This window comes from Callorhinus ursinus, unplaced genomic scaffold (assembly GCF_003265705.2).
Source record: "Callorhinus ursinus isolate GAN/ISIS: 27379988/994484 unplaced genomic scaffold, GSC_fseal_2.0 scaffold35, whole genome shotgun sequence".
Taxonomy (NCBI): Eukaryota; Metazoa; Chordata; class Mammalia; order Carnivora; family Otariidae; genus Callorhinus; species Callorhinus ursinus.
The window spans coordinates 884425-905823 of NW_027397097.1; the positions used below are offsets into that span (position 1 = coordinate 884425).

Below are 21399 nucleotides of genomic sequence, written 5' to 3' on the forward strand. Positions count from 1 at the left end.
AGGTATGGGAAAAAGTAAGGCAAAGTCAGCCAAGATCAGAGAATAAAATAATATATTTCAGATAGCCACTGATCGTTAACAACAAGATAAATACAACTATGGATATTTTTTCTTATTATGGATATTTATTATGAAAAGTATTATGGATACTTAGTCTTATCTTCCTTAACCATTCTTATAATCACTACAACATATGAGCTGGGCACTGAGGTCTGTGAGCCTAGGACTGACATGGGCATTGACAGGTAAGGATGGAATAATTTTACAATACTATTTTTTAAAGATTTTTATTTATTTATTTATTTGACACAGAGAGAGAGAGAAGTTTTGCAATACTATTAAAATCACGAATCAATATACTGATTTGGAATTTTAGTTACGCTATTTATTACAGCACAAGGATAAATACACATGGGAGTAGAGCTTGTGCCCCCTTATAGAAAATGAATACTAAAGGAACTGGAAGTTAAAGGATGTTACCCCAATCCAATTATGGATTTCTTTCAGGCAGACTTCAGACATGTATCTGTTGAGGGGTCTTCAGTCTATTTAATGCAAATCCTTGATTTTCCATTTAAGGAAAGAAGTGTATTGTCAAATACAAATTGGTTAAAAATTTCCTCTTTGCTCTTTCCTTAGTAATCAAGTAGAGACAATCAGTGATTCTCTTTTATGTTAGAGCTTTCATAGCCTTGAAATATGACAATAAGCTCTCTCATAACGTTCTTTAAGACAGACCAGATTTTTTTCTCCCTATTACAACAGGGTTCGAAGAAATTATAGTTACTAAAAGGAGAAGAGAGGAACAATTCTGCTATTGGTGGAAGACAGGAAAGCTAGTAGTTCAGTAATTTTTAAAACACTGATATTCTTCACTACTTTAAAATAATGGAATTCATGTTTGTTTAAGCACTTGGTATTTTGAACTATGATATATTCAATAACACTAAACAAGCTTGAAATAATTTTAAACTAGCAGAAAATATGACCATATGTTAAGCAATATAAAATGATATTCATACATATATGGTTCCATTTTTAAAAAATAGTCAACTAAATTAGATTGGCTATCTCAATATACTCGATAAAATTCATTTGTTTCCTGTTCATCTTTTATTTGTGAGTACTTCATAGCAGACGGAGGTATAAAACATAAAATTTAGACTAAGTCAACCAAAACCCTTAAAAAGTTTGTACTGTGTATTGGGAAAAAAACTATTGGTAATCAATTTTAATGTTTTATTGCCTCTGTTGAACTCACAAATAGTTAGTATTATTTGTTCCAAAGAACCATTTTTGAAGAAGTTGTTCTCTGATGAGTAAATATTCATATACATTTTATGTCCCCAGGTGAGTTTAACTGAGTTCTTATTGTTCAATAGCTGACCTTATCTAGATGCCCATAGTTTAGTCAAGACAAACTTTTGGGCTTCCTACCAGGTTGTTTCCAATTATGTTCTTAGTTCACCTGTCTGTTTTTCTTACTTATATTTTGTTTCCCTAAAGAAACTGTATACCTATCATATTTGTTGGCATATAAATGACATGTGGATAATAGTCTGACACATCTCCCAACTTGTTTAGAAAAAAAGACCACACAGGCACACATACAAAAAAAACCTTTGACAATTCAGGATATGATAATAAATTACAAGCATACAGAACATCTAAAATGATTAAAAAAAAAAAAACTATTGCCAAAATCAGTAAGGAGTAACTATAAATTTTAAGTCAAACAAGCTGCCCTGATAAATGGTTCATGTCCTGTGTAGCCACAAGGAAAAGCAAACAGGTTGTCATGTGAGAAACAAGACAGAATATTTATCTTCCATTCTTTAGTATTTGCCCTCAACTCAGAAATTCAGATCTTTACAAGAAGAAACTGATCAAGTCATAAGGTGTCAATAAATGTTTTTCTGGATCATAAGAGTGAATAGGCTACAATCTATTTTCCTCAATTATAATAGAGGTTTAATGCATTTCCAATCAAGCTTCCAGTAACATTTCATTGAAAATGTACCAAAATAATTCTAAAAACAGATTTTCAAGTGTCAACCGGGAATATAAGAAAAAAATAAATAGCAACTGTAAAAAAGTTTCATAAGATAGTGAAATTTATTAAACAGCTATAAAATTGTATGTAGTTTGCTCAACAAATCAATGGGAAGAACAAAGAAGGATAAACACACTGCAATATACTCTAAATGATATGAAAATAATGTATAATTAAAGAATATCAGAACCTTATTGAAAATAGGTTACTCAAATAATAGTGGTAGAAAAAATTACAACCTACTTTAGAAACCATATTTGTGTGTGATCTTTTATTACACACAAAAATAAACTAAAATAAATTAGGAATTAAGTACAAAGATAAGTTTTTATTTAAATTCCAGTTAATTAACATACAATATAATCCAGCGTTCACCAGGCACCAGACATTAGGCTATATACTTACTTGTATAAACTCATTTAACTTTTGTAAGAACATGGGAAGGCAGATTTTATTACTTCCTCCTGTTTCATGGATTAAGAAGCTAAAGCTCTGAGAACTTAAACAATTTTTCCAAAAACAAAGAACTATAAAGTGTTAGGAGCTTTATACACCCAGATAGTACATTTCTAGAGCCTACAACCTCATGCACTACACCAGACCAACTATTATTTTGCTTCTTTCTAAATTTAGTAATTCATATTCTAGGAATCTAAGAACATAATCAGAGGTGTGATCAAATATTTATTTATAATGTACATCAAGGATTATTTTCTATGATAAAAATACATAAACTACTGAAATATTAAGTAATAAATGATAACATAAACCATGATATACAAATAATAACAAATATTATTCACCTATGCAACACAGCATCAACAACTAAGTGGCATTTGCTAAGCATTGTATTAGATGTTAAGGATTAAATGAAACAAATTTAGACTTGCTATATCAAGGAGCTTACAGTCTGGTGGTGGGGAAATCAAGTAAATAAATAATTAAATTCACTGAGTAAAGTGTGGTAAGTTTAAGTACACATATAAGAAAGCAAATAAAAGACTGGTAATGCCTATTTTAGTGGAGAATCAAAGGAGAGAGCTTCCTAGTGGAAGTAAAGTCTAATATAAAAATCTGGTATATTATTAACAGAAAATGATAAATAATATCAAGCAAATAAGTAAGATATATATTTTGAGTATACACTACTATCCTAGTTTATAAATGTATGTGTGTGCAGGGGTACCTGGGTTAGCTCAGTCATTTGAGCATTCAACTCTTGATTTCTGCTCAGGTCATGATCTCAGGGTCCTGGGATCAAGCCCTGAGTTGGACTCCATGCTCAGTGGGGAGTCTGCTTGAGGATTTCCTCTTCGCCTCTGTCTGCCCCGACCCCTGCATATGCTCTCTCTCTCAAATAAATAAATAAATTTTTAAAAAAAAACTATGTGTGCACACATGTTGGTTATTAAAAAAAGATTCACTTATATATCATAAAATCTCTCATTAGTAGATTGTGAATGATTTTTGTTATCTTTTTAATCACAAAATTTTAATTATATATAGTATATATAGGTGTGTATAAGTATACATTTATAATCAGACATGACATTTATAATCAGAACAACCTCCAAATATATTAAATACATTCCTTGAAATAACAACAAAACAAATTCATGTCCTATTAACAATTGCTAGGGGGATGAAGAACACTGATAAAAGTGTTTTTGGTATTGAGCAGGTGAGTTGCCTTTTGAGCTAGATATGAAAAGCACATTTGGAATAGTAAAAGATGAACACAAATGCAGCACACTGCCTTAAGTATTGACCATCATAAAACTGGAAGAATGCTTGCACATTTCTACAACTGTTCAACTAAAACTCTTGGAATTCAGAATTTTCTATACTCTAAAAAGGCCCTACAACCCTGAGGCATTACACTAGCTTGAGCTGAACAGAAGGCCGGGGCAAACACACCAGAGTTTGGAAATGGTATTCCCTGTCTGCCAGGAGTAGGAAGTTGATATAGGGAGAGGAGACAGGTGGCTTAGATCAGAATATCTGTTTGTTCTCCTGTGCTCAGACATGAATTATCCTGAGTGGAACAAAGTTTCATAACTCTATGTGAAAAAAACAGGAAAATTCCAACATCCCATCAACTCAATAGTGAGGTTACTTCTTGACAAAACAAATATTGTTAAGAAAGGTACTCCAAAGATTTCCTACTAAGAAGCATCAAAGTCACTGTGCAATTCTACAATGACAAGTACACCAAAAGGTCGAGAAGCCCAACAGATAGGTAAAAAATTAACTACCCAAGAAACAAGGGCAAATGGAAAAAAAGGTGCTGTTGGGAGGCCGAGGTGACACGGAAGAGGTGTTATGGAATCAGAATCAAGAACTGTATTTAGATTATCTAGGCAATGGGAAAAATAACGAAAGGCAATATGTGACTTTAGATATTGGACTCATTGGAGGTATAACAAGTACCAATTAGTTCTGTGACAGTTTCACTTTTGCTAAGGAGAGAAAAGATTCAAGAAAAGATAGAGGTTCGGGGGGTACATCTGTAAGGAGATGGGGCTCCCTAGAGGTGACTTTAGGAACTGAAACCAGTGTGCAAAAATTTCCTAGTTAAATTACACATTGCAGTGTGCATGTCTTTGCACACACATAACTCTTTCATTTACCAGCTCAAGGAAAAATCTGTGATGCCCCCTGGGAAATTTGACCACAGAAATAAATGATTTTTGGTCATCTGAGCGCAGACAGAAAATTATAGTCATTTATTTTTGGCCTAAGAATTATCATTTTTAAGCAGTTAATTAAACTGTTCAACCAGAATAAAATGACCTTATTTTGTTTTTAAAGTGCATTTATTTTTGGTCTAAGAGTTGCCATTTTTGAGCAGATAATTAAATTATTCAACTAGAATAAAATGATCTTATCATGCTTTTAATGTGCAGAGGAGTTCCATGTAATTGTTTTAAATGTTTGAGGGGCAAACACAATTAATTTGTTTTTGAACTGTGGTGTTTTGTTTTGTTTTGTTTTGTTTAACTTTTCAGTAAGTTTAGGGGAAATGTATTCTCCTCTTTCTGCTCCAGTGATTTAATTGAAACTGCCTTAGTAACCAAAATGCCTGAGGATGACACAGACCCAAATCCCTTTCCTACTTAAATGTAACTTATCTCCCCCTTCAATCCCACTGTCCTCTAAGACGCCTCACACTGGGGGTCCGTGAGCCCTTAAACCGGAGCAGCTGGAGCATAGCCTGGCAGATCACCTTGGTCTTCAAGCTATAAATGATAGGGTTCAGTACAGGCGGTAAAAGCAAATAAACATTGGCCAGAATGCTACAGACCACTCTTGGGGTGGAGCTGAGAAGGCGGTGTGTAAAGGATAGGCTGATCATTGGCACATAGAAAACAGTGACAGCACAGATGTGACAGACACAAGTGCTCAGAGCTCTTTGTTGCTTCTTAGGGGCCACGATGCTCAAGACGGTTCGGAGAATCAGAACGTAGGAGGAAAGAATGAACAGCAAGTCAGTGCCAGTCAGGTAGAGCTGAAGAAACATGCCCAAAAAATTGTTGATCCAGGGGCTGGAATATGTGTATTCGATGATATCTGGGTGGTAGCAAAATGGGTGGGAAAGTTCTTTGCCTGAATGGAAAGATACACTCTTCAAGGCTAGAACCATGGGAAAGGTGAAAATAACTTGCCGCAGGCAGATGACCAGTCCCATCACCAAGATTATCATGTCTGTGAAGACAGTGGCATACTTCAGTGGGTTACAGATAGCCATGAAGTGGTCAAAGGCCATGGCTACCAGCACTGAGGACTCCAGGAAGGAAAAGCCATGCACAAAGAACATTTGAATGAGGCAAGCTTTCAAGCTAATTTCCCGGGCATGAAACCAGAGAACCCCAAGCACAGTGGGAAGGGTTGAGATGGTCAGACACAGACCAACAGTTGACAGCATGGAGAGGAAATAGTACATGGGCTTGTGGAGACTCCTCTCAACCATGATGATAAACAGAATCATGCTGTTTCCCAAGAGTGCAATGATGTAGAGACAGCAGACAGGGATGGAGATCCAAAGGTGAGCAAGTTCCAGCCCAGGAAATGCAGTGAGTAAGAAGTATGGGGAAGATGATGTGGTGTTATTGAAAATTACCTTGGTGGATTGAGAACACACCCTGAAAAGGGAGACAACAAGGATAATGTTTGTCATAGTGATCCTTTTTTCAAGTTCTAACTCATTTATAAACTCTTCCCAAATTACACAGTTGTTTCTCTATATTCAAAGCCCCCAGTCCAGTTATGGTACCTATCACATAATTCCACAATATCTTCAATTTTTCTTGTCAAAACTTGGCCCCGTTTTTCTTCCTCTACCCTCTCCCAACTACAACCATCAATCTCTTTAGGCTCGTCCCCACCCTACGGCCCAGACTAGTCCTGAGGCTTGAAGTAGGAAATGCATATAGGCTTATGTCATACACATGCACATACACTTGCATACACATACACCAACAAAACAACAACCAAAATTACAACTAATGGGTCTTTGCATTAAGTCTCCAAGCTGTATAAATTGCTTAGGAAACAATGGACAAGCACACGAGAGCCACTGGGCACGTGTGATAGCATACTCCATAATGTCTTTGCTGGAAGCTGGTCTGGGATATTGTATCCAGAGGTATCCTTGTACTTCTATCATCAGCCACACCCTCCTAGTAGACTCTATTAGAAGTCTCCTTTTGGTATCAGGGTTTCTTTGTTCCTTTTCCTATAGTGGAATAGTCCCTATAATTTCTCCCTTCCCCACTCCACATGTGTATGGGACTTGAATTTATCTTGTGTTCTAATTCTGTTTCTCCATGTACTTTTCCAGGTCTACTGAAAATAACTAGGTCTAGATCTTTTCTTCATCTTACATCTTGGGATACTAGTTTCTACTCCTTTCCATGGATATTTAAAATTAGCATGTGACTTTGGACCAACTCACTATGAGTAGACTGCTCCAATGAATTCTGTGAAAAATCCCAAAAAGTATTCTGGAATACATGATTTCAGGCATCCTAAGCTAGGCAAAGTAGGTAAGCCTAGACAAAACACCAGTATGAAATTCATGGGAAGCACTCAGCAACATGTGATGAGTGACTGTAAAAAGCATGGGTGGGATGGAAGTAGGGACTAATAACTAAAAGGGAATCACTGCAGGACATGGAAGGCTGAGGTGACATCAGAAATCTGGAATGTTGGAATATCAAGTAGCTCACGGAGTGAGAAAGTACATAGAAGGGCAGCTGCACAGAAAAGAGATGGTGTTATAAAGGAGGCAGAATCTGGAATCCATATTTAAGATGACCGTTGCAATTCTATTTAGGACTTGTTCACTGAATGCTGATGCCATCATCGCTGATTTTAAAATTTGTATGTAGGGCATTGAATCATCAATGGAGAGCTAGCAAGGAATGATGTACTCAGCCCATGTGTTGTGTAGATATGGCCAGCCATAAAAGTATTCTTATTTTTCAGTATGTAGGTTTGCTGTCTTGTGTCTGAGTGGATGCAAGTAATTTGCTAGTACCAGGCCCTGTCAATTGTTATATAAACATAAATATAAGGGATTGTTGGTTATTTTCTCCACCTCCTCCAGTCTACTGAAGATGGTGATAGAAAGGACCACTTGTTACTCCAAAGGGGAAAAGAAAAGACTAATTGCTTTTTCTGCTATAATATTTAATATTATTATATTATACATGGTTAAAAAAAAACACTAAGAATCAGGAAAACTAATGCCAAATGAGATATGGATTACAAACATGCTGAGTTATGTCAGCCATTTAGACTCTAAATTATTATTTTAATGTCAGTTACTGCTGATGGCCAGGGAAACAGAAATGAATAAAGAACAGTTTCTGCATGCAAAACTCCCTCAACTCGGTGGAATGATAGTGTGAGAAGCCAAGGCAAAATATTAATGAAGGGCTATTACCACATGGGGACACACGGGAAGACTAGCCAGAAAGGAAAACAGAAGGCTGTTGAGATTTCTGATTTCATTCTTCTTCTTCTCAACCTGATGAACATAGATATTAAGAGTGAATCTCTAACCAACAATTACTGTGTCATCACTGGTGAACTCATATGAGGGAACTTCAAGGATGAGAGGTGCAGATCCCTTCCTGATCCTGCCAGAAGTATAAGTGTGACCCATGGCAGGGGTGGTTAGAAACCTGGACTCAAGTCCTAGGCTCCTTTCAGTCTTCACATCACCTCAGAAGACTTATAAGCACGCCTTCTGTCCTTAAGTTGGTTGATTTGAAATATTTAAGAATTGCTAATAATATATTTGCAAACATTAATGTGAAGTAAATTGAATTTAATGTTGAATGTTTTCAATCATTCACCTAATAAAGCCACTGTTAAACATTAAAAAAAAAAAGGAGTGAATCTCCTCTGTGAAAACCTTCCAAGAATCTCTCTGCAACACCAAATCACTCAATCTATTGACTTTCCTTCAATAATACTTTACATATATTTTTTTAAGGCACTAAAATTCTATTGCTTGATCACATTTCTTTCTCCCTCTAGAATGCTGGCTCTCTGGGAATATAAAACATATGTGTTCATCTTTGTATTTTTTCTAGAGACAAGCTTAGTGATTGGTACATGATAAAAACTCAAATAATCTAACTTACATTAGATGTATTGATGGGTAGATAAATAAATGACAGATGATAGAGATATGGATAAAGACTAGATGAGAGAAATATATATTGAGCCTGGAAATTTTGAGGGAAGGATTAGCTAGCCACCAGGGAAACTAAGGAGAGTAATATCCTCTTCACTGACTGGAAGAAGGAGGGTAGGTTAAGAGAAAAGGAGATGAATTAAGAACCTCTGTATATGTCAACATTTACTAGCCATCTTACATATAATTTTATATAATCCCAGGAAAAATGGATATAAACGTTTTTATCCTGTTTTAAAGAAAGGAAAGTGGCCTAGCAAGATAAAACAGTATGGCAAAGGTAAAATAGATAGAGATTCAAAATTCAAAACCAGATTTACTAACTCTAAGGTCCATTATTTTTCATTAAACCATAAACCATTTAGAAAAGCTAAGCTTATGAGAGAAGTTGAGTAGTTGGACAGTGTGATTTCTTTCTTTTAAAATATAAGAATTGTTTATACTCTGTTGTATATATATGTATATAATCATATATATATGTGATTTAGAGGAGCAATAGAGATGAGAAATCAGTAAAAGACAAAACAATATCCTCATGGCTTATTTAAAGAAGAATATTTGGGACATCCATGTGTGTTTAGAAATATGTGTGAATGTTTATGTTTATATTGTGTGTATCTCTATGTTCTGGTATATGTAAAAGGAGTTTTGGAATGGAAGAGTAATCGAGAGATAAGGTGATCATAGAGCAGATTCCAGTTATCTTCTGTTCTTTGAATTGTATCACATAAAGGACCAAAAGATGACACTGGATGATGTGAGGGGGTAGAAGGAGAGGAGACAATGGCTCATTTTGCTGCTGGAGAACATGTTCCCTATGGAATGTAGATATGTGGACAGGAGAAGGAGCAGAGGGCTTCCTCTCTGGTCCAGTGAACTCATATACTCCGGAACCAGTTGTAGGATAAAGTTCAGTGCCTCAGTTCATCAAGGTTTTCTCTGCACTGCCCACTAACCAGAAAAACAGGCTAGTGCTTTCTATTTTCAGTTCTCCATCTGAATGGCCAGAAAGTAATGTCTACCAATTCATATACAAAAGCCTAGATTAAATGACTTGGATAAGATCCACCCAACTCAATAATTTAGTGATCCACAGGTCAACATCCCTGCTTTCCAGCATCAATAAAGGTAAAAAGCAATCCATGTTATCTACCAATCCCAAACCTTCTGGTCCTTTCTCAACACTGAAATCTATTCTCTTCACAATCCAGAACCTGCCCTGACAGCTCCAGGATATGTTAACCAAAAGCCTCCACTTCTCTGCACCACTTCATGCTTGGACCTTTCATTTGACTCTTAATATTGAGGCATGGCTGATATTAGTAATTTATATAAGCAGATGTAATCTTCTTTATCTGCTTGGAAGGTGAGTTCCTCAAAAGTTTGGGCATTCTTGTGTTTCTAATGCTAGCCACTAAAGTAGGATCTGGAATAATAGAAAGCTTCAATTAGTAAGGTTTACTGATGGCTGAATGATCTTGTCCATAAGAAGAGAGTTCTGGTGATGGGTATTAAAGAGGGCACCCACTGAATGGAGCACTGGGTGTTATACGCAAACAATGAATCATGGAACACTACATCAAAAACTAATGAGGTAATGTATGGTGACTAACATAACATAATTATATATATATATATATATACACACTGACCAAAAAAAAGAGAGTTCTGAGTCTCATCTTTTCTCTTTATCCTTCTGTTTCCTCCTGTCCTCTATTTCCCTATCTCAGTTTTATCCAGGCTCCATCACATCCCTCCATTTCTTCACCCCAGCTGACATGTAGCCCCCCTCATTCATTGTTCTTCTCCCTTCCCTCTTTCTCCTAGCATTTCTCACTCCTTAATCCCTTTGCCTCCTATCCCTTTCCATTTACACACTCTTCTTACCTGTTCACATCAGCAGGAAACACCACCAACTTCTCTTCAGACTCATCACCAAGCAAGGACTAAACCAGCTCCCAAGAATGGGGGCTTTATAGGAAAATGAGTAGAGTCACCAGGCAACAAAGAGCTATCTTTATTAGTGAGTGTACTGGGTGGAGCAAGAATTATGGGACCCATAAGAATATGTTCCTCTATAACAGCTCAGACACATCTCCCTGACAGCTTCAAACCCTGCTCCCAGGCACAAGCAAACTCCATACATCAGGAGCTGTAAGCATAGTCCTGGCCCTGGTGGCTGACAGTAATGGGTATCTTCTAAAACTGTCTGCTTGGGTCCGATAACTACAACCATTCCTCTTCACCCTGCCTTAGGCTACAGAGTCTCAGCCAGGGATGCTCCCTGAATGTCAGAGCAGGATCAGGAGGGTGCAGGCAAGTCCTCCCTCTGTTCTCTGCTCCAGTATGTACTATTCTTAACAGGTCTCATTGTGCCCTGGCCATTCCCATGTCTCTCCTCTTACCCAGGAGCCCCTCCTAAGAAGTCAACCTATTCATTGAGTCACATTTGCAGCCCACCTACCCTTCTAAGCATAATTAAACTAGCACTTGATGAAGTCATGATACACGCTAAAAATTGCACTACACCCATTAAATACATTGTTGTATTTATTCATTATCAAGTTTACAGGTTAAGTATTATTCTCCATTGTTTCACAGATGAGGAAACTTAAACTCAGAGAGGTTTAGAATAACTTTACCCATCTAAAAGTTAGCAAGTTACAGAGTTGGCATTCATGTCCATGTCTAACTTACTCTAAAGCTCTTAAGTCTATGCCATACTGCCTCCTATAGTCAACTGCTTCTACTCTATCTTCAGAAAATACGGTTGAGGTACATGTTCCTCTACCTATCCATTCTACAGATTGCTTGCTTCCCAACTGTATGCCCACATCTGGTTTAAGCCTCATTCTGACCAGAATCCGCTTCTCCATAGTGGGCTGTGAATTAATAATTCTGACCATGTATAATAATCTCTGACTTTCTAATCCTCCTTGAACATTTTCCGGTCCATACTCTTATATGTTTATTGGGCACACTGAGCAAAGATATCTATCCCAACAAGTATCTGGACAGATTAATTAACTCCATAAAATTACACAGTAAGTAATGTTCATATCTATATGTAAATACCACCCCTTTCCACTGGTTCCCATCAGCAAAAATGAATGACTCTGGAAATTTCAAATGAGACTTACTAATATCAAATGAAACAAAGAAGTTTGGAAGCATGAAATCAATCTTGATAAAGTACAGTTTTCATTCATTTGTTAATTCAAAAAAATTATATATTGAGTGTCCATCATATGTTCTGAACTACATTAAGTACTTGGGAGAGACCGAAATAAAGTTAAAAGGGTACCTGTTCTTATAAAGTATATAGACTAGCAGGGAAGATATACTATTAGTAAGTTATGGTATGGTATGAGAAACTGTAACATAAGTAAAGAAAGCCATGTCAGAGAAGCTTTCTGGACAAAAATGAAGTCAAAATTAAAATCTAATGTATATGTAGGAGTTCCTATTCTTCCAGCTCATTGACTGCACCATGCTCTCATACTTTACCTGCCATTTTCTTTTTAATATTTTTCTCTCTTGCTTCCAGCCTATTGTACATACACACTTTATTTTTATAAAAAATACTCAAAGAACCGGGCGCCTGGGTGACTCAGTCGTTAAGCGTCTGTCTTTGGCTCAGGTCATGATCCCAGGGTTCTGGGATCGAGCCCCACATTGGGCTCCCTGCTCAGCTGGGAGCCTGCTTCTCCCTCCCCTACTTCCCCTGCTTGTGTTCCCTCTCTCGCTGTCTCTCTCGCTGTCAAATAAATAAATAAAAATCTTAAAAAAATACTCAAAGAACATATAAACACAAAAGGCAAAAGAACAGAAATGTCTGAATCCCAGAGTGACTATAATGGAGCAAAAACAATCTGGGGATTTTTCTTGAAAAAATGGTTAATGACATACAATGGAATAGTGTTCAGAAATAAAAAGGAATAAACTACCACTACACACCACAGCATGAATGAATCTCACATGTATTATGCTAAGAAGCCAGACCTGGGAGACTACATACTGCAGGGTCCATGATACTCGAAAAACAGAAATTATAGGTATGGAAAACAAATGAGTGCTTGCCAGGGATTGGGTATGGATGCAAAGGGGTAACATGAGGGAATTCTCAATAGTGATGTATTTATTCTATATCTTGGTGTCACTGGTGGTTACAAGAGTCTATGTATTTGTCAAAAGTTGATTAGAACCATATACTAAAAAGAGTGAATTTTATTGTACATAAATGTTGATAAGCTGTGGGGTGCCTAGCTGGCTCAGTTGCAAGACTATGTGACTCTTGGGGTTGTGAGTTTAAGCCCCACAAGGGTGTAGAGATAACTTAAAGAAATAAAATTAAAAAAAAAAAACGTTGATAAGCTGTTATATACCATTTTACGGAGAATTCATATCTCTCAAGCTACCGAAGATAAATTATTGCTTTCATCAAAACCATTATACAAAGGCATATTATAACCCATTAGATTTGTACTATTCAATACAGTAGCTTCTAGCTACATGTGACTACTTAAATTTATATTTCAATTAATTAAAATAAAATAAAATTTAAGTATTCAGTTCCTTGGTTGTACTACCAAAGTTTAAAGTGTTCAATAGTTATGTGTGGCTAGTGGTTACTGCATTAAACAACAGAGATTTAGAACATTTCCATCACTGCAGGAAATTCTATTGGACAGTGGTACATTTGATCCTCTTCCCTGACTTGATTGCTTCTACACAGAACTCATAGATGCCATTAAGGGCCAATCCTGTCCCCACAGAACACTCAGACAGTCTGCTGCCAGATCTGCTTGGTCCTAACGCCGTACACAATAGGATTGAGCACAGGAGGAAGCAGCAGGTAGACATTGGCCATAAAAGTGTGTACTATTGGTGACAAATGCTTCCCAAAATGGTGAATCAGAGTCATGCCAATGAGAGGCACATAGAAGAACAATACTACACAGATATGAGAGAAGCAGGTGTTGAGAGCCCTGAGTCTCTGTTCTCGGGAAGCAATAGCCAGTACTGCCTGGAGGATTAGAAAGTAAGAAATTGAAAGGATCACGACATCCAGTACAATGATGAAGATCACAGCCAGCAGGCCATAGATGCTATTACACGGGTGTCAGTGCAGGCAAGCCTTATGACATCCTGATGGAGGCAGTATGCATGGGAAAGGACATTGGAGTGGCAGAAAGGTAGCCTTTTGATGAGGAAAGGCACAGGGAACACTGCACCCACACTTCGTAGCAGAACCTATTGCTCCAATCTTCCCAATGACTCCATGACTGAGAATGGTAGCATAGTGCAAAGGGAAGTGAATAACCACAAAGGGATCAAAGGCCATGGCAACCAGAACACCTGATTCTACTGCCCCAAAGGTATGGATAAAGAACATCTGAGTGATGCAGGCATCAAAGGTTCTTGAGCGCCAGTTGAACCAGTGAACACTAATCATGGTGGGCATGGGAGATAGTGAAAGGCTGAGGTCAGTGGCAGCTAGCAGAGCCAAAAATAATACATAGACTCATGGAGACTTTGCTCAACCTTGATGACAACAAGGATAATGACGTTGCCTAAGAACGTGGTACTGTAAAGAAGGCAGAGGGGCAAGGTCATCCAGAAGTCTTTCTCTGGCATTCCCGGAATCCCAGTCAAGGTGAAGTTCTGGTGGTTATCAGTAGTTTGGTTGAATGGTTACATAGTGGAATGAAGGTCTGACTGGGCAAAAAGAGAAGAATTCATTAAGTCAAACAGCTTCAGTTGGAATCAATGACTATAAGTATTGAGATAGTAGCCATAAGAAGGAGTAACTTCAATATTATTCTAATACACTTATGCTCACAATCTGATAGAGAAACTGATTGTCCTACCCCATGAGGCAAAAAATCAGTGACCATTATATGTTAAAATATACTTAGGAGAAAGAAAAAAGAAAAAACTTCAATCAACATCTGCACCCAATAGGGGTATAATTCATCCAGAAACATCAAGGAGTTAGCTGACTTGCTTCCTTGCTAAGAAAGAATTTTATACTATACATTTATGTGCGTAATGACACTGATGCCAATAACCAGAAAGGAAATGTTAGCAAGCACAAATGTGACATAAGGGTTGTTCATAAACACAGATATGCAGATGTGTGTGTCTTTATCTTGACTATGATATTAAATTATGATGATTTAGACATTATGCTCATTGCAACTCAGTTTTTCCACCTGCATGATGTGGGACAGAGGAAGAAATCTGCTCTTTAAGGACTGTAAAGTTCTAACCTTCTGCATTCCTGGGAGTGTGTGGGTACTAAAAGGACCTGAGCTTGCAGCAGGTGATGGAGGGAGAAGTTACTCTGGCTGCCAAAAAACTTTATTTTATTTTAAAGATTTTATTTATTTATATGACAGAGAGAGACACAGCGAAAGAGGGAACACAAGCAGGGGGAGTGGGAGAGGGAGAAGCAGGCTTCCCACCGAGCAGGGAGCCCAATGTGGGGCTTGATCCCAGGACCCTGGGACCATGACCTGAGCCGAAGGCAGACGCTTAGCGACTGAGCCACCCAGGCGCCCCACCAAAAAACTTTAGAAGGACCCATTATGGTAGGCAGAATAAAGGTCTCCAAGGATGTTCAAATTTTAACTCTTGAACCCTATGAATATGTTAGCTTACGTGGCAAAAGAGATTTTGCAGATGTGATTAAAAGCTAAGGATCTCAAGATGAGGAGATTATCCTGGATTACCAAGGTAGGCCAAATCTAATCATATGAGTCCTTAAAATTGAAGAAATTTTCCCAGCTGCAGAGAACCAGAGAGATAGCAGCATGAGAAAGACAGCACAACTGGTGAAGGTGTATATGTGCTGCTGAAGTGAGCACACAACTGGTGAAGGTGAAGGAAGGGGACAGAGAGTCAAGAAATATGGGCAGCCTCTAGAAGCTGGAAAAGGCAGTGGAACAGAATTTTCTCTAGAGTCTTCAGAAAGGGATGCAGACTTGCTGACGCCTTGATTTCAGCCCAGTAAGGGTTTTGTTGGACTTCAACTTTAAGAACTGTAAGATAATAATTATATGTGTATTATAAACCACTATGTTTGTGGTAATTTGTTAATGGAAAAAGTAGAAAACCTTACCCAGAGGAGCCAGAGAAGAGTTGCTTTAGCTCCTTTTCAGAAATATTCCAACTCTTCTCCTTCAGTCTTTTACTCAGGCCCTGTCTTTTTCTTTGGTAAGAAATGAAATGAATGAAATGAAATGAATTCCACACATAGAGGATTCCAAAAGACAAGGTCCAAATATTTTTCAGATTGGTGAAGTCAATATCCCTGGTGTTAAAAATTCAACTGGACTTAAGTTTCCCTGTCCGTCCATAGAGACTTCTCCTTCTCCGCATTCCATACTTCTGTGAGGCTGTTCTAGTAAACTCCACCTTGAGTCACCAGTATCTGTATTTCCTACTCTGAGTAAAACCTACATAGACCTGTGGGCCATTCTAGACATTAATGCCTAATACTCGCAGTGACAAAGATCAATATTAAAATCTTGGTGCCACACAGCCCTCTTCTATTTCAATTATTTGCTATTATCTTCAGGAAGATATATCCAAATGTGCACCTGAGCTAATCACTTTTTGGGCCAGTCTAGCCACAATTGATAAGGGTTAAGGATTAAATGAAAGAATAGGACTATCATGGCTCTTATTGTTTGAGTTATGATGCTTATGAGAATCTGATGGAGAGTCTCCCAAATAAGAATGTTACACACACACACACACAAATACAAGCAAAGTTCTGTATAAAAATTAAGTGAATTCATGTATTATTTAAGAGCATCTCAGGACCCATGTTAGAGAAAATGGAACAGGAGCCTAGGTCACAACAAGGAGAAGTCATTAGACAAATTGCAAGGGGCAGAAAGCTCTGGGTGCTTGGGCATGAACAGACACCAGACAGAGTTACTCCAAGTTTCTTGTAAGTCAGTAGTTTAGTTCTACACTGTCCAATATCATAGCCACTAGATATCTTTGCCTATTTACATTTAAATTAAATTAAAACATCAATATCTTAGTTTCACTAGCCACGTTTCAGGTGTTCAATAACTTCATATGGCTAGTGACTATTGAACTGTGTGGTACAAACATAGAAAATTTCCATAATCCAGAAAGTTCTATTGAAATTTGAAAAATTGATCCTGCAGACTATAGATTTAAAGGATACCAATATTCTAGCTGACCTCTTGACAAATCTTAGATCCAATTGGATTTGTGCATCTTTTACCTATATACTGTATAACCTGTGTCTCTTTATATACTTTTCTCTGTCTTGTCTCTTTTCTGGAAAAGTGAATAAGAAAATAGCTTTAAAACTAAAGACTCTGGAAGTAGATCACCTGGGTTTAAATCCTGGCTCTGTGATCTTGAACAAGTTACTTAATAATCTCTATGCTTTTTTCCTTACCTCTTTAAAATTAAAATGAAAACAATAGTATTTACCATGGGATAGTTAAAAGTATTCACTGGAAATATCAATAGGTTATTTAGGTGAGCACCAGGCAAAGAAGCAACACTCAATAAAGGGTAGCTATAATCAATGTTCATCTGTTATCTATAAATTTTGTAATGTTTGGTTAACTGTGAAAACTGTCCCTTGAGGTATTTATAAGCCATGAAATGCATTAATATACTGCTAAGTTTATCTACCTCTCCATATATTAGTTATATATTTTGATCAAATTCTATATTACCCAAATCTCTCCATGTCTCAACCAGTTTAGCCCAACACTGAAAATCTGTGGCTTGTAGGTAGTGGCTGTTGCAGTGCTCAAGATGGGAAATCTATGGGTCTGTGCTCAGTGATTCTGCACTTAATTATGAAGGCTTACTGTAAAGGATTTACTGGAAGCAGGTCCTAGGTAAGCCAGAGATGAAAGAATGATATGCTAGTAGGAGTCATGAGTAGTGAATATCAGTAAGAAGAAAAGAATAAGGATAATTGATTCTGAGGGACTAGCAACACCACACTGACCATCCAGGGAGCTCGAGCCCAAAGAGCAGCACAGTCCTTCCAGAATCCAAGAGAGGGATTACAAACTAGGCTCTTTTATTTATTTATTTTTTTAGAGAGAGCGCAGGGACAGTCAGAGGGAGAGAGACAATCTTAAGTAGGCTCCATGCCCAGAGCGGAGCCCCACGTGAGGCTTGAACTCACAAACCTGAGATCATGACCTGAGCCGAAATCAAGAATCAGACCCTTAGCCAAATGAACTACCCAGGCACCCCCAAACTAAGCTCTTGATTCCTTAAGATCTTAAGAACTCAGGAAGAGTTTTCATGTTTAATTAATTTATTGATTAATGGTTTCATATTTGTCAAATGCCTACTAAGTAGTAGGCATGCCATAGTAATCAGAGGACCAAAGGAGCAACTTCTTTCCTCATCAAAGAAAACATGAAAAACAAGAGCAAAAACAGGAGTGGAATATGTGCCTGGGGTTGAATGATGACATGCTTTACAGAAGGGTCAATATGTCCAGCTTGTATCCCCAGCTGGACTCAGCCTAACTCTGTTTCTGTCAATACCAGTGACAGACCATGGACAGAATCAAACCTAAACGTTCCTCACAGCAAAAGGGCAGGAGCTTCTGTGGCTTATGAAGCATATGTGGGGATGGAGGTGGAAGAGAAGATAGGCAACAAGAGTCTTTCTTTTCTATTGCTATGGAACTACAGTTCAATGCTCTTTTCCACCCAGGAAGCCAAGTGGAAGAGCTATTCTCTAAAGGACAGGACTGAGCATAATATACTCTAAGTGTCTGAGCTACAAGCTGAAGCACAGTTCTGGCCCTTTGGATTTGTCCTCTGTAGGAGCCATGGACTAGTCTTTGACTTGGGGAAGGAATATATTTGCTATTTACCTTGAGCCAGGACTGAAGGAAGGGCAAAAATTTGCAGATTCTTGATTCTCTCATTAGGCTTTGGTAGTAAAATATACTCACCACTGAATTCTTCATATGTATAGGTCAAATTGTTATTTCTATTTTTTTAATAATTTTTATTGTTATGTTAATCACCATACATTACATCATTAGTTTTTGATGTAGTGTTCCATGATTCATTGTTTGTGCATAACACCCAGTGCTCCATGCAGAATGTGCCCTCTTTAATACCCATCACCAGGCTAACCCATCCCCCCACCCCCTCCCCTCTAGAACCCTCAGTTTGTTTTTCAGAGTCCATCGTCTCTCATGGTTCGTCTCCCCCTCCGACTTACTCCCCTTCATTCTTCCCCTCCTGCTATCTTCTTCTTTTTTTTTCTTAACATATATTGCATTATTTGTTTCAGAGGTACAGATCCGTGATTCATCAGTCTTGTACAATTCACAGTGCTCACCATAGCACATACTCTCCCCAATGTCTATCACCCAGCCACCCCATCCCTCCCACCCCCCACCACTCCAGCAACCCTCAGTTTGTTTCCTGAGATTAAGAATTCCTCATATCAGTGAGGTCATATGATACATGTCTTTCTCTGATTGACTTATTTCACTCAGCATAACACCCTCCAGTTCCATTCACTTCGTTGCAAATGGCAAGATCTCATTCCTTTTGATGGCTGCATAATATTGCATTGTGACTATATACCATCTCTTCTTCATCCATTCATCTGTTGATGGACATCTTGGCTCTTTCCACAGTTTGGCTCTTGTGGACATTGCTGCTATAAACATTGGGGTGCACGTACCCCTTCGGATCCCTACATTTGTATCTTTGTGGTAAATACCCAGTAGTGCAATTGCTGGATCGTATGGGAGCTCTATTTTCAACTGTTTGAGGAACCTCCATACTGTTTTCCAGAGTGGTTGCACCAGCTTGCATTCCCACCAAGAGTGTAGGAGGGTTCCCCTTTCTCCACATCCCCGCCAATATCTGTCGTTTCCTGACTTGTTAATTTTAGCCATTCTGACGGGTGTGAGGTGGTATCTCATTGAGGTTTTGATTTGGATTTCCCTGATGCCGAGCAATGTTGAGCACTTTTTCACGAAAGACATTATAAAATTTCTAAAAGAGGCCTTTGAAACATCAAATGTCTCTGGGTAAGAAGTAGGCACAGGCAACTTTTTGTCAAAAGGGAGTTAGTTGACTTAGGGGATGGAAACCAGAACTTGGAGGTTTGGGCAGAGCCCAAATCCCTGAAGAATTAGTCTCAAGGAAGTAGCATCATGTGTCCCGCTGTATTTCAGAATTGTTGTGGACTAATGACTGCTGTGTTCCTCCTGCTTTGCCCTACTTAAATGAAAGGGTGTACAGCAAATGTTCTATGATCCCAGCATTGCATCGATCATGTGTGAGGCAGGTAATGTGCCTATCAAATACACAGGTGTTCACATTAAGAATCACACTTGACAAATTATATCTAAGGAAGCACACCTGAGGAAACTCACCACCCCTACAGCTAATTTAGATGAGCTCCTTGGCCTGGAGCCTGAGTCTGATGCTGAAATTGTATGAAACCATTTTGTAGTCTTCAGAAGGGGTGAATGTATTTCACATGTGGAAAAATGTATACCATTTTTGGCCAGAGGGCAGATTGTACCAATGTAAAACATAGCTCCTCAATTTTCAGACATGCCACCCATTGAAAGGTGGAGTCCATGTATGCTTCCCTTAAATCTGAGTTCTGTACCTCCTTGACTCATAGAAGATGGCAGAAGTGCAGAAGTGATTTCATGCCAGTTTCTAGACCCTGACCTTATGAAACTGGCAGCTTCTAAGTTCTGTCTCTAGCAATGCCCGCTCTTAGAATTGAGCCACCATGCATCTCATGGTAGCAAAACTCATTAGATTGAGAATCACATGGGTATTTTGTATTATGTCAATCAATAATGTTATCTTTGTTGTTACTGTGCAAGAAGAAAAGATGCAAATTTATTGTCATTTTCATATATAGGTCTTCCCTCAGTTTCTAAAATTGCAATTGTTAAGAAAAGATAATAAGGGTTATATCTAGTTTCAAAATTTAAACAACTAGGTTTTATTCTAAGCTACTAATTCTCAAAATTAAACTGCTGCATATATCCCCAAGCTTAGTGATGAAGTTTACACTTTCTCAGGGTTACTCTCATCCTGGGCAAAAAATAACTCTGATACTGATGAGGGTAGGTACAGGTATGTGTAACTTCACCTAGGTTTTAGAAGAAAATGTATGCCCCCTTTCCTTAGCCCAACAGTCACCCCTGGTGTGGGATGAGCCAAGAACAGTTGTACTTATGATACTGTGTGTAATTATGTGAATATAGAGTTGGATAAAGTTATGTAGGTCTAAGAATACCTACCTTCATGAGGTTTCAAGTGTTTAAAATTATGTTGGTTTTATACCAGTTGTATAAATGAGTCAATATTTGAGTGATACAGTATGTGTGCATATGTGTTCAGAGATGTGTGAATCTATTTCCTTTGCTGTATGGAAGTGTAAATGCGTGCATTTCTGTGTGGGTACACATCTCTTTGTATAAGTTTATGTGGAAGTACCTGCATGAATTAAAGTGGATACACATCCTTATTCATATCTCTATGTGTGCACTTTTCAAATGCCCACCAATGTATGGCATTCATCTATGAAAATATGGATACAGAAGTGCAGTGACACCATGTCC

At 37.9% G+C, this 21399-nt stretch overlaps 1 protein-coding gene and 1 pseudogene across 1 annotated transcript; both read right to left on the reverse strand.

Moving 5' to 3' along the window:
• Positions 1-5192: 5192 nt before the first annotated feature.
• OR51T1 (olfactory receptor family 51 subfamily T member 1) lies at positions 5193-11635 on the reverse strand. Its single transcript, XM_025848610.2, has 2 exons — positions 11457-11635; positions 5193-6195 (listed from the first exon to the last, which is right to left on the reverse strand). The coding sequence occupies exons 1-2, from the start codon at positions 11633-11635 to the stop codon at positions 5193-5195; spliced, it is 1182 nt and encodes a 393-aa protein (XP_025704395.2).
• A 1874-nt stretch (positions 11636-13509) lies between these two features.
• Positions 13510-14459, reverse strand: LOC112806317 (olfactory receptor 51H1-like; annotated as a pseudogene).
• Between the last annotated feature and the right edge of the window lie 6940 nt (positions 14460-21399).

Excerpts from the sequence above, each read along its gene's own strand:
- OR51T1 (XM_025848610.2), bottom strand. The coding sequence starts at position 11,635 with ATGGAGAAGCGGATTCTGGTCAGAATGAGGCTTAAACCAGATGTGGGC. Across the intron at positions 6,196-11,456 it reads ATAGACTTAAGAGCTTTAGA|GGTGTGTTCTCAATCCACCA; the intron begins GTAAGTTAGACA and ends CTCCCTTTTCAG.